The 12,098-nt window shown below is 42.7% G+C and overlaps 1 protein-coding gene across 2 annotated transcripts; it reads right to left on the reverse strand.

The window, feature by feature from the left end:
* Positions 1 to 3,981: 3,981 nt before the first annotated feature.
* Positions 3,982 to 5,830, reverse strand: id3 (inhibitor of DNA binding 3). 2 transcript variants are annotated; one of them, XM_040136327.1, is made up of 3 exons: positions 5,378 to 5,830; positions 4,892 to 4,965; positions 3,982 to 4,482 (listed from the first exon to the last, which is right to left on the reverse strand). In XM_040136327.1, exons 1-2 carry the CDS (start codon positions 5,675 to 5,677, stop codon positions 4,912 to 4,914), a joined length of 354 nt encoding a protein of 117 aa, XP_039992261.1. In that variant the 5' UTR covers positions 5,678 to 5,830; the 3' UTR covers positions 3,982 to 4,482; positions 4,892 to 4,911. The 2 variants fall into 2 exon arrangements, with proteins under 2 accessions (XP_039992261.1, XP_039992260.1); XM_040136326.1 differs by lacking the exon at positions 4,892 to 4,965.
* Positions 5,831 to 12,098: the final 6,268 nt, after the last annotated feature.

Genomic DNA, 12,098 nt, shown 5'->3' on the forward strand with positions numbered 1-12,098 from the left:
CGAAATTCGGATCTCCCGCGGTTAGAACTCGTCTCTGATTGGCTCACGGCACGTCCGGCTTGTCACATTTGCATAAAACAGTTGTTCTGGGATGGGGCTCGTTTGCTTAAAGGGAAAGTAGCACAATTTTGAGACATAACGTTCCTTTATGACCAGTCTGGAGTTGGAGACAATGACCACTTATTAGTTTGAATATGAACGAGTCCAGTCTATACAATCAGGCATATAATTAAAGAGTTGTAACGTTGTTGCTAGCACACTCTTTCTGGTTATTATAGGCAGTGATAAGCAACATCTTTTTTCCCACATCTTGCATCATGTATCACCCTGAGCTTCAGCTTCCATGCACAGCTTTACAAACAAAGCCCATGTTGTTGTGTGGGCTTGCCGTGTAAATGTACAGAACTTTATTCTAAACTCTAGTCGAGATCCCAGATTTCACATATGGGAAATTGCTTACAAAACATGCAGAATTTCCTGTTTGATGCAATGGTGCACCCACAAAATTGCATTGTGATATTCCAACATTGAACTTAATATTCATTGAAAATGAGCATTAATAATGAGTTAGGTCTAGCCTGATGGAAGGAGTGGAACAATCAGATAGAGTGTATAGAATTTCCAAATAGTGGGGAATTGATTTTGTTAGTTATCAATACACAGAAAAATACATATATTAGAAATTAGACACTTAGAAATTGAATGCAAATGTGAGAACAATAGTGTCCAAGTGGTTCAATATACATAAATACAAATACTATGTAATTATGTGTAGAAATGGTTTTCCTGGATCAACTTTATATAATAAGAAAGGAGCTGTTTCATTATTTACATGGGAATCAATATTCCACTTTATGGAAGTGTATTGTGGCCTGGTGCAAGGTGCTGCTGGGGATAGTTTCTAGATGATAATTGGATTCATTCGGTGGCACTCTTGCTTATTGGCTCAGAAGAGATATTGAAAGAAAACAACCCCTCCCCCAGCCACAGCTACCAGACCCAAGCCATATGACTTGACCCCCATTGGCCAAGGCAAAGAAGACTCCCAGCCAAAGCAAGCCGGTTCTCATGCCTCGATCCGAACTGTATCCAAATAAACTCTGAATGCAAGATAGGTTAATTGTACTCTATTCGCTCCAGATAGTACATAATGACTGTGTATACAGTATGCATAAAGGGCTAAGCATGAGGGAAAAAGCTGACACAGTGAGCTGCTTATTACACTTAGATAAGATAATTCTTTATCGTCTGTTGGGTAAAAAGTTATTTTTGTAGATCATATGATATTGCAACATTAAACAGATGTTACAGCCAAGAAATATTAACATAACTGCCACACTGGTCTCTAGATAATGCAACTCAAATCCTCTCCACCCTCTGTCCCTTCCTCTTTCATACTACACTACAAAATGCAGTAAGAGTCATTAATGGTGTTGCGTTATCCACGGTAACTTTTGTAGGAAATCAGATCCGATCAGAAGTAGACATGGAAGCCAATGGCATGAATGATTGGATGAGTTTCAAGCTTTTTCAGTATCAACAACATCTTAATAAACCGCTCCTGGGGTGGCTCACATTTTTTCTATTATGTGTTGAGTTTTTTAATGCATGTTTTCCTTGTCTACTTAGAGAGACTGGGCTTGGTCAGGAACCAGTGTTGACATAAGCCTGTAAATACAATGAGACACTGGGCCATTCATATAAACTTGAAATAAAAGTAAACCGGTAAAGCCACAACACGATTTTTAATATTTATTTTATTATTATCCTTCATTGAATGCTGTTTTCTAAACTGAAAAAAACAACCTTCATAATGTTCACATGGGATTTAAATGGCGCAAAAATAAATACGTCTTGTATTTAAAGTCATTGTGAGTATAGTGTGAAATACCTCACACTGGAGACTCACTATGTGGGCAGACAAACAAAAGACGTGCTGTCACATCAACACATGTGCATAATGTTCATAGTAATGACAGGCTTTTGTCTGACACATGTCAAAACTTGTTCATGGCACCGCCGCACTGATTTTGAGCTGGCTGCATGTAGCTCATGTGACTGATGAAATCCCCGGATTACATTTTGGCCTGAGTCGCTGTGTTCTTCACTGTATATCGCTCCCTGGTATCAAACCAATTTGGATTTTTTGCTGGGTCAAAGGGTCGCTTTGCTATGTCAAAGCAGCACTTGACCTGCAGAAGTTCATTCTAAGATCCCCAGCAACGAGCTTATCTTGTGTTTAGAGTGCTCGCATTCCTGGCATGTCAGGGGGACAGAGGTGCTGCATCCTCATCAAACGCTCCCATCTTGTGGTGTGGACTGGCAGCTCTTCTGCATTACTTTGGCCCCAAGCCTCATCACTGGTTCATCTTTGTACTGTTTCTTTTGATTAAAAAGCACAAATGGTGTAGCCTGTTGTTTTTAGGCCATCAAATTATGTAGATTCAACAAAATGTATGAGGTAGACACAAAATCTTGAACAGGTGATTAATGCAGTCTAATACAATAACTGTGTACAAATACTAATACAATGTTTATTATGGATTAATGTGTCAGTTAGGTGTTACTCTATGCTTTTTGTTCCGGCCATTGTTTGTAAATGTAATATTCATTTGCGTGTTCATGACATATTGTCCCATCATTTAAATGTTTGAGGTGAGCGACAAATTACACAAATGGCTCTCAGTATTATGCAAAACCAGTACAACAAATTATCTCACCATGTCCCTGAAATTATCGGAGAGTTCAGGACTTCTTTAACAGTCTTAACGATAAATGAATAGATGAATTTTAAAAAAATATATAAAAATATAAGTCCACAAAGGCAGTATTTATCATTATCATCTGTTAAATGTATAGTATGTCTGAGGTGTTCCACAAGCTCTTCGAGTCAATAACGCATTTTTACCACTAGATGGAGGTGCCACCTTGTTGTTTGCAGTACGCCGAGGGTTGGAACTAGGTCAACTCGTTCAACGCTTCAGCAATATTGGAGAGTCTGACTGTTTAAGTTTGTTGTGTTTAAATAACAAGACAAGCGATAAAACCACAAAACGTCTCTTTAGTGCTGCTGATTAACCAGACGAGGCACTGGCAGTATGTGCCAACATCGCATGCCTGAAGTCCCAGGTGGGTCCACAAGGGGGGGGTAGTTTCTTCGGCTTTGTGAGACCAGCTAAGCGCAGTGACATTCATTTCTAAAAGGGATAATTCGTCAGTAGACAGTTTATAAATAATTCCATGAAGACTGAGGATTCAAAACAGCTTCACTCTTACACGTATTAGGCCTATAATGCTGCATTACAGGTGGTGCTCTTCTGCTTCCAAGGTCAAAGCGCCATATTTATAAGCACACTGAGTGTTGAAAGTCATTAGATAACCATTGTTTTCAATATTTATGAATGATCGGAGAGGTTGGTTTGTTGGTTTGTGATCACGTAACATCCTCTCCTCTACACCATTTAGGATGTTCACCTGCTTCAGACTGCTGGTAACTCGTTCTTTGGAAAAATAGAAGCTCTCACAGGAAACTCCCCTCGTTTGATTTCCAACCACTCAACCTCAAGATTCGTCTGAATACATCCTGTTGTATCAGCATTTCATTGTCATCCAAAGCCATAAAGTTATGTCAGCATCTACCTTACCTTCTGTAGAACATGACTAGAGTTCATACTCTTTCATTATTTCATATCAAATACACCATACCGGCCAAATTGTTTCACATCTTTTCTTTTTTTTAATTTTATTACATAAGAACATACATACAAATCAAACTTTATAATAAAGAGTTTATGAAACTCACATCACATTGTCTGTAGAAATAACACAATCCCTACAAACATTTACAATTAACTCTAGTATAGAGTTCTGATTATACCAAATTGACTCAAACCTTACATACCCACAGTTGATATGTACACATTTGTAATGAAGTTGTAACAGTCTCCAGATTATTAGAAAACAGATTTTTTTTTTTTTTGGGGTGGTGGGGTGTAATACAGGGAAAATTATGTGAGATGATGTGACACTTGATGGGTTCAGGTCGGGTGTGAGTTTAACCCACAAAAGGTTTGTTTGGAATGCGACACACACACACACACAAGAAAAAAAAGGAAAATAAGAGAACAATGTACCAACATTTCTAGTTCTATCTATTGGGAATCCCAGGTTTGTTGAGGAGGACGTACAAAGCTGGTTGCTTTCAGTTTCCAATCCTGGCTTCTGCTTTGGTGTGTTGATTTGTCTGTCCACGGGCCAAAGAATGAGTCTCTGTTTTCTTGGTCATGCACTACTGTCGATCCCCACTCATCTAGGAAACAATCCACTTTTTCCTGTCTTTTCTTTCTTTCTTTAAAACACTCCACCTCCCTCCGCCTCCTCCTCCTCCTCCTCCCTCTTCTTCTTCCCAAATACCTATCCCACCCTTTCTGCCCCTCTTGTCCTCTTGCCCGGAGTGAAGTGGAGACATGTGTTTCCCTGCACCTGCATGGAGAGAAAAGGAAGAAAAGTGAAGTCAGATCTCTCCCCTCTCACCCTCCCTCCCTCCCTCCCTGCAGAGGGGAGCAGACAGACTGGCGCCTAGCATGGAACTTTCATTAACCCCAGGCAGATAGCAATGAATCCGCTACACATTCACTGGCCTGTCTAATTGGCAACCATGGTGAATGTGGAGGGTGAGGAATCCTTCATCTCCCAGCACATCAATGCTTACACTATTCTCGCTGGTATTTTTAGTTTTATTTTCAATTCATTTCGTCAAACCAGGGCACCGCACTCATTCTGAGCGAGCAGCCCGAAGATAGGATGTTTCTAAGCACATTTACCTTGTGAGTTCGTTCATTTATGAAGACATAACGATTGACAGGAAAAAGAAATATAGATAGATATGTACCATATTCTGTCAGCAGCGTCCTAGTGGCACAACCGCCCCTCTTCTTTGGAGAAATTGCGAGTAAGGTCCGCAGTCTGAATGGAGAGCAAAAAAGGAGAGAAGCAGTCTTAGTGGCTGGCAGAACCATTATTCTAATAGCGTGTGACCAAGAATAACTGTATGTGCTGGGCTGTAACACTGCGTATCAGATAACTTCTTCATTTGCTACTGTCTCACAATGGTCTACGACCTCATCGCCATACGTGCAGGCGCAGATGCATGCGGTGTTTTACACAGCGCGACCGTTTTCTCGAGGTCGCCCGCTGAATAAACTTCCTAGGAGCTGGACTAAAACTTTTAAAACGGAATGGTGGTTTGACTTCCCGGGTCAATGTAACGATCCGCCGTGCAAAGCGCTACAGAAGAACTGCTGTTAGGGTAATGGCAGTGTCTGAGGGTGCTGGAGGACAAGCGTCGGTCCACCCTGCAGCACGCACCTCTCCTCACCTTTATTGACAAAACCATCTCCGGCGCGGCCGCGTCCTCCGCCTCCAGCGCGATCTGCAGGTCGAAGATGTAGTCGATAACGTGCTGCAGGATCTCCACCTGGCTGACCGACTTGTTCTGCGGGATGCTCGGCACCAGCTCCTTCAGCTTGGAGTAGCAGTCGTTCATGTCGCACAGGGCGCTCACCGGCTCCTCCAGACACGAGTGTTTATTCCGGCTGATGGCGAGACTCTGCTCCGAGATGCAGCACACGGCCTTGTAGCAGCTCCTCACCGAGCGGACGGGACTGATGGCTTTCATGATGAACACAGACGTGAAACAACGACGACGACGACGACGACGACGACAACGACAACAACAACAACAACAAGACTCGGCTGGATGCTTGAGCGTAAGCTGGTGGTGGTTGTTCTCCTTGTTGTGGTCTCCTTGGCACTGTCCCGAAAAGCTACGGCGCTGTACCGTGACAGCGAGCCGCAGTTCCGCCTTTATAGCCTGCACTACGGCTGCCGACGCCCCCTTTCTCGCATCGGTCTCTGATTGGCCGGTGTAAAGAGGACGCCCATTCTCATTGGAGGATATCACCTTGTGGGAAGGGCTGGAAAGAATGAGGAAATTGTGATGGGATGCCTGATAGGGATTGTCAATCAATTAGTTACCTCTTTCAGGTGCTTTTTATTCATGTGAAATAAATGGCAAACGTCTTCAAAGTAGGGCACAGTTCAAGTTGCGAAGAATCCCCAGTAAAAAAAGAAAGGAATAACTTTAGTTCACTATCAGGAGAAACTAAGAGAAAATGACTGATTAGATTTTATTTCAGTTTCTATCCCACTTTTACTTTCATTAGTTACAAATCCAGACGATGGCAACAATAATAATCTTCTCGACGAGAGATCCCGTGGTCATCTCCTCATTGAGGTGTTCCATTTCAGAAAATGCCATTAGCCTGTTGATTACTGTATATCCATCGTGAGGTTTGACCGTATGGCTGTACCAAGCCCTTGAAAACATTTCATCAAACTGAATCTCTTCAACACAAATACAGTCTCTCTCTCTCTCTCTCTCTCTCTAGATATATATATATATATATAGGTTTTTTTTCACATTCCACAGCGGTATGTTCTCTTATTTTAGGAAACAATACCCCAAAAGATGCACATACAAAAATAAAATATTGAAAGTATGATATTTGTATAATATAGGTAAAAGGTCAGTAGAAGGCCTGGTTATTTCTACATGGATTTATTACCAAAAACATATTATTATAGTGATCAGTCAATGGGTATGTATTAGCTGACTGATCATTTATGTTTTGGTCGCTTTTATGCCTACACTGATAGTCTCATTGTATGTGCCTAATATAATTTAAAAAGTCTCTATCTGGCATATTACTAACGCTGTAAAGTCACTTTCTACCAAAATCTACCCCCCCTTTTTCTGTGAGAGTATTTTATGAAAATTATATTTCAGCATTTCCAAATGTTGCTGTCTCTTAGTTTACATCAAAGCACGTCCCGTTCTGCTCCTATTTGGGTCTTATTTTCCCCTTTTCTCACAATCCTGTTTTGTGGAGGAATGCAGGCCTGAGCCAGCTGTGTGTCCTATCCCGGCCCAGCTGTGTTGATCTAACGCGCCAGTCCCAGACATGCTGGCGCCAGCCTCCCGACGTCATCCATTCACCCCGACGCGCACTCCCCTCCTTGGCAGACGGCCCGCCCTCCCCCGTCCGCCACCAGAGGGGAGAGAAGCAGAGGCGCTCAGAGATCCGATTGGCTGCCCGGGTCTGTCGCTCACGGACGCGGCCTCACGCCTCCCTCCTCCCGTCTGCAGTTGTACGCAGAGAAATTACGAGAGAAACCTTTCCCAACACTTCGTGACTCGTGTAATGACGAGTAAGCCAACATGGCCTGGAGACGAATTTCTTCACGAAAAGTGACAGGAAATCGTTGTACAGTGGCTGTCCACATTAAAGCCATGACACATGAAAATCTAACTTTGCACTCTCAAGCAATGTAGTTTTTTTGTACAGTAGTTGGATAAAGAAAGTGCCTGCTCATAGGTCCGTGGGTGCCAGCCTGTACGTGTTCACGATCATTTCGCAATCATTTTGAACTTATCACCCACTCACCCAGAAGTGAGGGCTGGAACTATCTATTGTAGATGAAATTGTATGTAACTTTGGCGAGGCTGTCGGGAAATTTGACATTGTATTGCTCTACATACAACAAGAAGAGTGGGTAAATATAACACACTATTTCCCGATGAAGAGTGGGCTGAGTAAGGCACTCTTCATTCTTATCTTCATTCTGGACACACTGGTGCGTAAAAGCAAGAGGCTGGAGATATCCTCCCCATTATGCAGAGGTTTAACAGATGTTCAAGTCACTGTATTCCGCCTGGCAGTCACAACCCCCCCTCATTCTCCCCACAACCGTTGACCCTGCATGACAAGCCACTCAGCGACCTCACTTTAAAACAAACCACAATATTGAACCGTGAGACAGGACTTCGGTCTAGAACTATTTTAGAGATATATTGTGTGAGCGGTGCAGAGTATCCAAACAAGACTTTGACCTCAAATATCTTTCTTAAATAGTATGTCAAGGGGAGGACAAATAAATTTCCCAGGTCTGGTGGGAAAACAATTGTTTGTATTAGCTGACTGAGCAAACTGCTGGGGCAGGGATTGAGCAAAACAGGCGTTTGGGATTACAGGCCTCCATAGGACTAGTGGATCATCAAAAGTCTGAATTCGTAGTCATTTTTAGCAACTAAGAGCAATTTCTAGGATATCCAAAAAATGCCAACAGAGTCTTTTCCTCTGATACCCATGACAGTGCTTGTCTGCAGATTCCAGAGTTCCCGGTGCGTAAATCTGTGCTACACACACACACACACACACTGGTGTGTCTGGGCAGGGATCAGGTGCTTGTCGGAAAGGCCCCGGACACAATCGAGTCTCTCTTTCAATGGATGGGAGAATTCCGAGCCTGGCGTCAGTGAGTCTGCCTCTCTCCCCGCCTTCCCTCTCCCTCTCCCCGCTCCTCCGTGCAGCTGGACGCAGACAATCAAGCCATCAACAATCGCCATGCATAATTAGCGGCGCCCCCTCCTCTTTTCTCCTCTCTCCTTCTCTCTCTCAATTAAATTTCAATCCACTATATTTTTTATTAACAACCAAATACCACCAAGGAAGGCAAAAAAATACTATGACATAGTAATAAGCCTAAACATCTGTTCCACTTCTATGACTGTGAGTGTTTCCATACCTGTAGTATCTGCAGTTCTCTCCTCCACTCACCTTTACCTATCCAAGCACCTCCTCTCAGTGTCTCTTTTTATGTCTGGTAACAACAGCACATAGCGCAGAGTGCTGAGGGTCATCTTGTAAAATGAGATGGAAGGATGGAGGGAGACAGAAAGAGACCGAAGGGGTAAACCACCATGCTGCCATGTGGAACGGCAGTGTTGTATACAGAAGGGTCTTGTCCATCCACAAATGCAGGCCCATCTTCAAGGGATAATTAAGTGTCAAGAAGTAGTGAAACTTAATTCTTTGTAACCCTGCTTGTGTGTGTCATGCAGGATTCTCCCTCCTCCTCCTCTGCTCCCTGTTTTCGCTTTGTCCTTCATCAAAGACGCTTCAGTCTTCTCCATCAGCTTTGAACAGCCTACAGATCCCAAGCTTTTGTCCCTAGTGACCCAGGCAGTGGCATGACATTTTATGCACATTGTTCATCTGCACTGGTCAGTTGTTATTTATGTTAGAGTCTCTTGTTCAAGCCTGTGCATCGTTATTTGTTCCTTCGTCCATCTCGCTCGATTTTTAGATGTCAAGGCACCTTATGTATCAAGAAAGAAACCTATTGACATACTTCATTAAATGATTCAGTAAATCCATGTGTTCTTTGTGTCTGGTAGGCGGCATGACAAACTCCATGTGACAGGATCGGGATTCTTCCTTTGCCTCTTTTGTGGCTGTCAATACTAAAATACTCAGTGTAGTGGTTGATCCAATTACCAGCAGACAGTTCTAAACACAGGTGTGATCGTATTCAAATGCATCCTTATACGGTGCACATATTAGGATATGACGGCTCCGACCACATCTGGTGATGTAAACGCCAACAGGAAACAAAAATAACTCCATTAACTTCCAATCATAGCTGGCTGCAGTTAATTTGCCAATGCAAAACAATCGGAACACGGTTGTAGGCTGTACCTGTGGTGTGGTAGTAAGTAACCATACAGAGATATGCCTTTTCTCTGTCTGTATATTTGAGCAAAAATGTGAGTTTCTTCTCTGCAGCAGTGGCAAAATCCCTTCACATGTGGTCAGCAGTGACACATAAAAATTGACATGCCAATTTACTCATCCCAATGAGTACTGCGTAGTTGGTAACAGTTGCATACTTTCTTCTGTGGCTGTGGGGGAACTTTGCGGAGTCTGAGGAAATAATGTTGATGACGCCACAGTGATGTCAACAGATTTATCCTAGCTTGAACTTGAGCTTTATTTTGCCAAAAAAAAAAAGCAAAAAAAAAGTCTTCATTACAAACTGAGGTTGTGGAGTTTGAAAGTCATGGGCGTTTGCCAGGCAGAAAACATACTGTATATCCAAAAGACATGCTACCAAGTTGTATTATGGGAATTGTAGGAACCAGCAGTTTTGGAACTTGACCCATACCAGGGAGTAAGAGTGGATATCACAGCCTCTTTTGCATCCGTTATGATAATTATTATTATTTTTTAAAATTCTCCAGTCCTCCATTTTTATTAAAGAGCAATACTAAATCACCGCAGTGTCCCTTTAAGGTGCATTCTTATGTCAGGTGTGAACTACTGTCTGTGTATACTGGATCTGAATAGAATCTTGATAAGCACAGAAAGGTGTGAATAGGGATTATGTATCTTTGTTTTGCCTACAAACAAGAATCACTTTATATTTTCCAGTACAGTAAGTCTAAAATGAATTGGCAGCAAAGTGGATGTTCCAAAAACATATCTTGACAGAAATACTAGCAGTAATGCATAGTCAGAATTTGGTACAGTGGTGTTTGGAGGCAGAATGCACCTTAAACCATAATACTGTGCAGAAGTCAGTAACATAAGACTATAGTTTCACAATACTGTGGCTGCACATTGTGGGAACTGTGCTGTTGTTAGTATCAGGTTGTCAGGTGGCCCTGCCCACGTCCTTGGGTGTGAATATTGTACTGCACTCTCCATGCAGGAATAAATCGCGGCAATGCAACTGTATAGCACCTGGGACACAAGCCACAGAAGGCCATAAAGCCCATGGCCACCACATAGGGGCAAAACAAGCTGACTAGAATACTCAGTGTGACTGGGCAAGTGGAGAGGCTGCCAGCTGCTGGTCACACTATTGTTTTGTCGTTTTCATCGACCCTGACTGGAACAGTCCGTTTATTCTGTAGCTATTCCAATGAGGATAAACATCTGGCTTTGTGTAAGCATAGTTAAGGCCAGACTCGGTGATCGTAGTTGGGGCCAGTTAGTGTAAGCGAGGGTGATCTAGATTAGATTAGTCATAACACCTTCCACCAATCCTCTCGAACAAAATGCAGTATTTTTTGGATTAGAATTATATACCAAATTTTAATGGATTACGTTCATAAATTTCTTATGCAAAAGACACAGCACTGCATCTTAGGCTAAATCCAGGCCAATGGACTCTCGAGCAGACATACCTGGAATGACTTACAGCCACGGTAGGGCTGACATTGAATATGTTGCTGTAGTCTACCATTGGATGACCATTAATGGAAGCACTGCAGACTCTAATCTCTCTTCAAAAACAATTCCTCTGTTTTCAAAACTGCAAATAAACACTAGAATGAGAGTCTGCGGACAGCACGGAGACAAGCTGGCTGTCTCTGCTCCACATCCAGTCTTGGCCTCTCTCAGTGTGGAGCTGCATGCTTAATTTTACCTATGCAACCTTTTGCAGATGATTACCAGATGATGACCATACTAATTGCAAATACCCTTTTTTCATTGTAGTTCTTACACTTCTTTTGCAAGCGGGACATTTGTAGTATATACACTTTAAACTCACTCGAACTTAGAATGTTGACTTTGTAATTAAGGACTGTCTGGGCCTATACTTTGTAAGACCCCACAGAGAGTGTTGCTCCTACATCGCGTTAAAGATACAAAAAGTGTTTGGCTTCTAGACTGCACCCAAATACAGTGCTGTGAGAAAAAAGTGCTCTGACTGCAGCTTGATCCGTTGGATGGAGGAGAAGTTGTGGTGGAAGGAGACGACTGGAAGGGAAATAAACCAATTCCAACATTTTTGACCAATTACAATGGTGTATTGAATAGCAGTGAACAAGGTCGGGGGGAAATTTTTGACAAGTTCGGCTGTCCAGCCTGAGCACGCCGAGGGGATCGAGGCCAAATAGAGCCTTTCATTTTGTTCACAGACCCCACACAATGCAAGTTCATGCATGTGTTTTTGTGAGGAGATGGACATGGACTGGGGGAGCTAGACGGGGAGATAGAAACAGAAAATTTGTACGAGCGATTAGGAAGCAGAGTCCACTGAAGGGACCAAGGTGAGAGAGGCAGAGAACACTAGCGTGGAAAATGACTGTGGGAGTAGACCTGAAGATGAATGGCAGAAAGAAGAAAGGGACCCTCAGACGGCAAAAGACAGAGGGATTGAAAGAAAGAAAGACGTAGAGGAGCCTGACG

The sequence above is a fragment of the Xiphias gladius genome, chromosome 10 (assembly GCF_016859285.1).
Source record: "Xiphias gladius isolate SHS-SW01 ecotype Sanya breed wild chromosome 10, ASM1685928v1, whole genome shotgun sequence".
NCBI lineage: Eukaryota > Metazoa > Chordata > Actinopteri > Istiophoriformes > Xiphiidae > Xiphias > Xiphias gladius.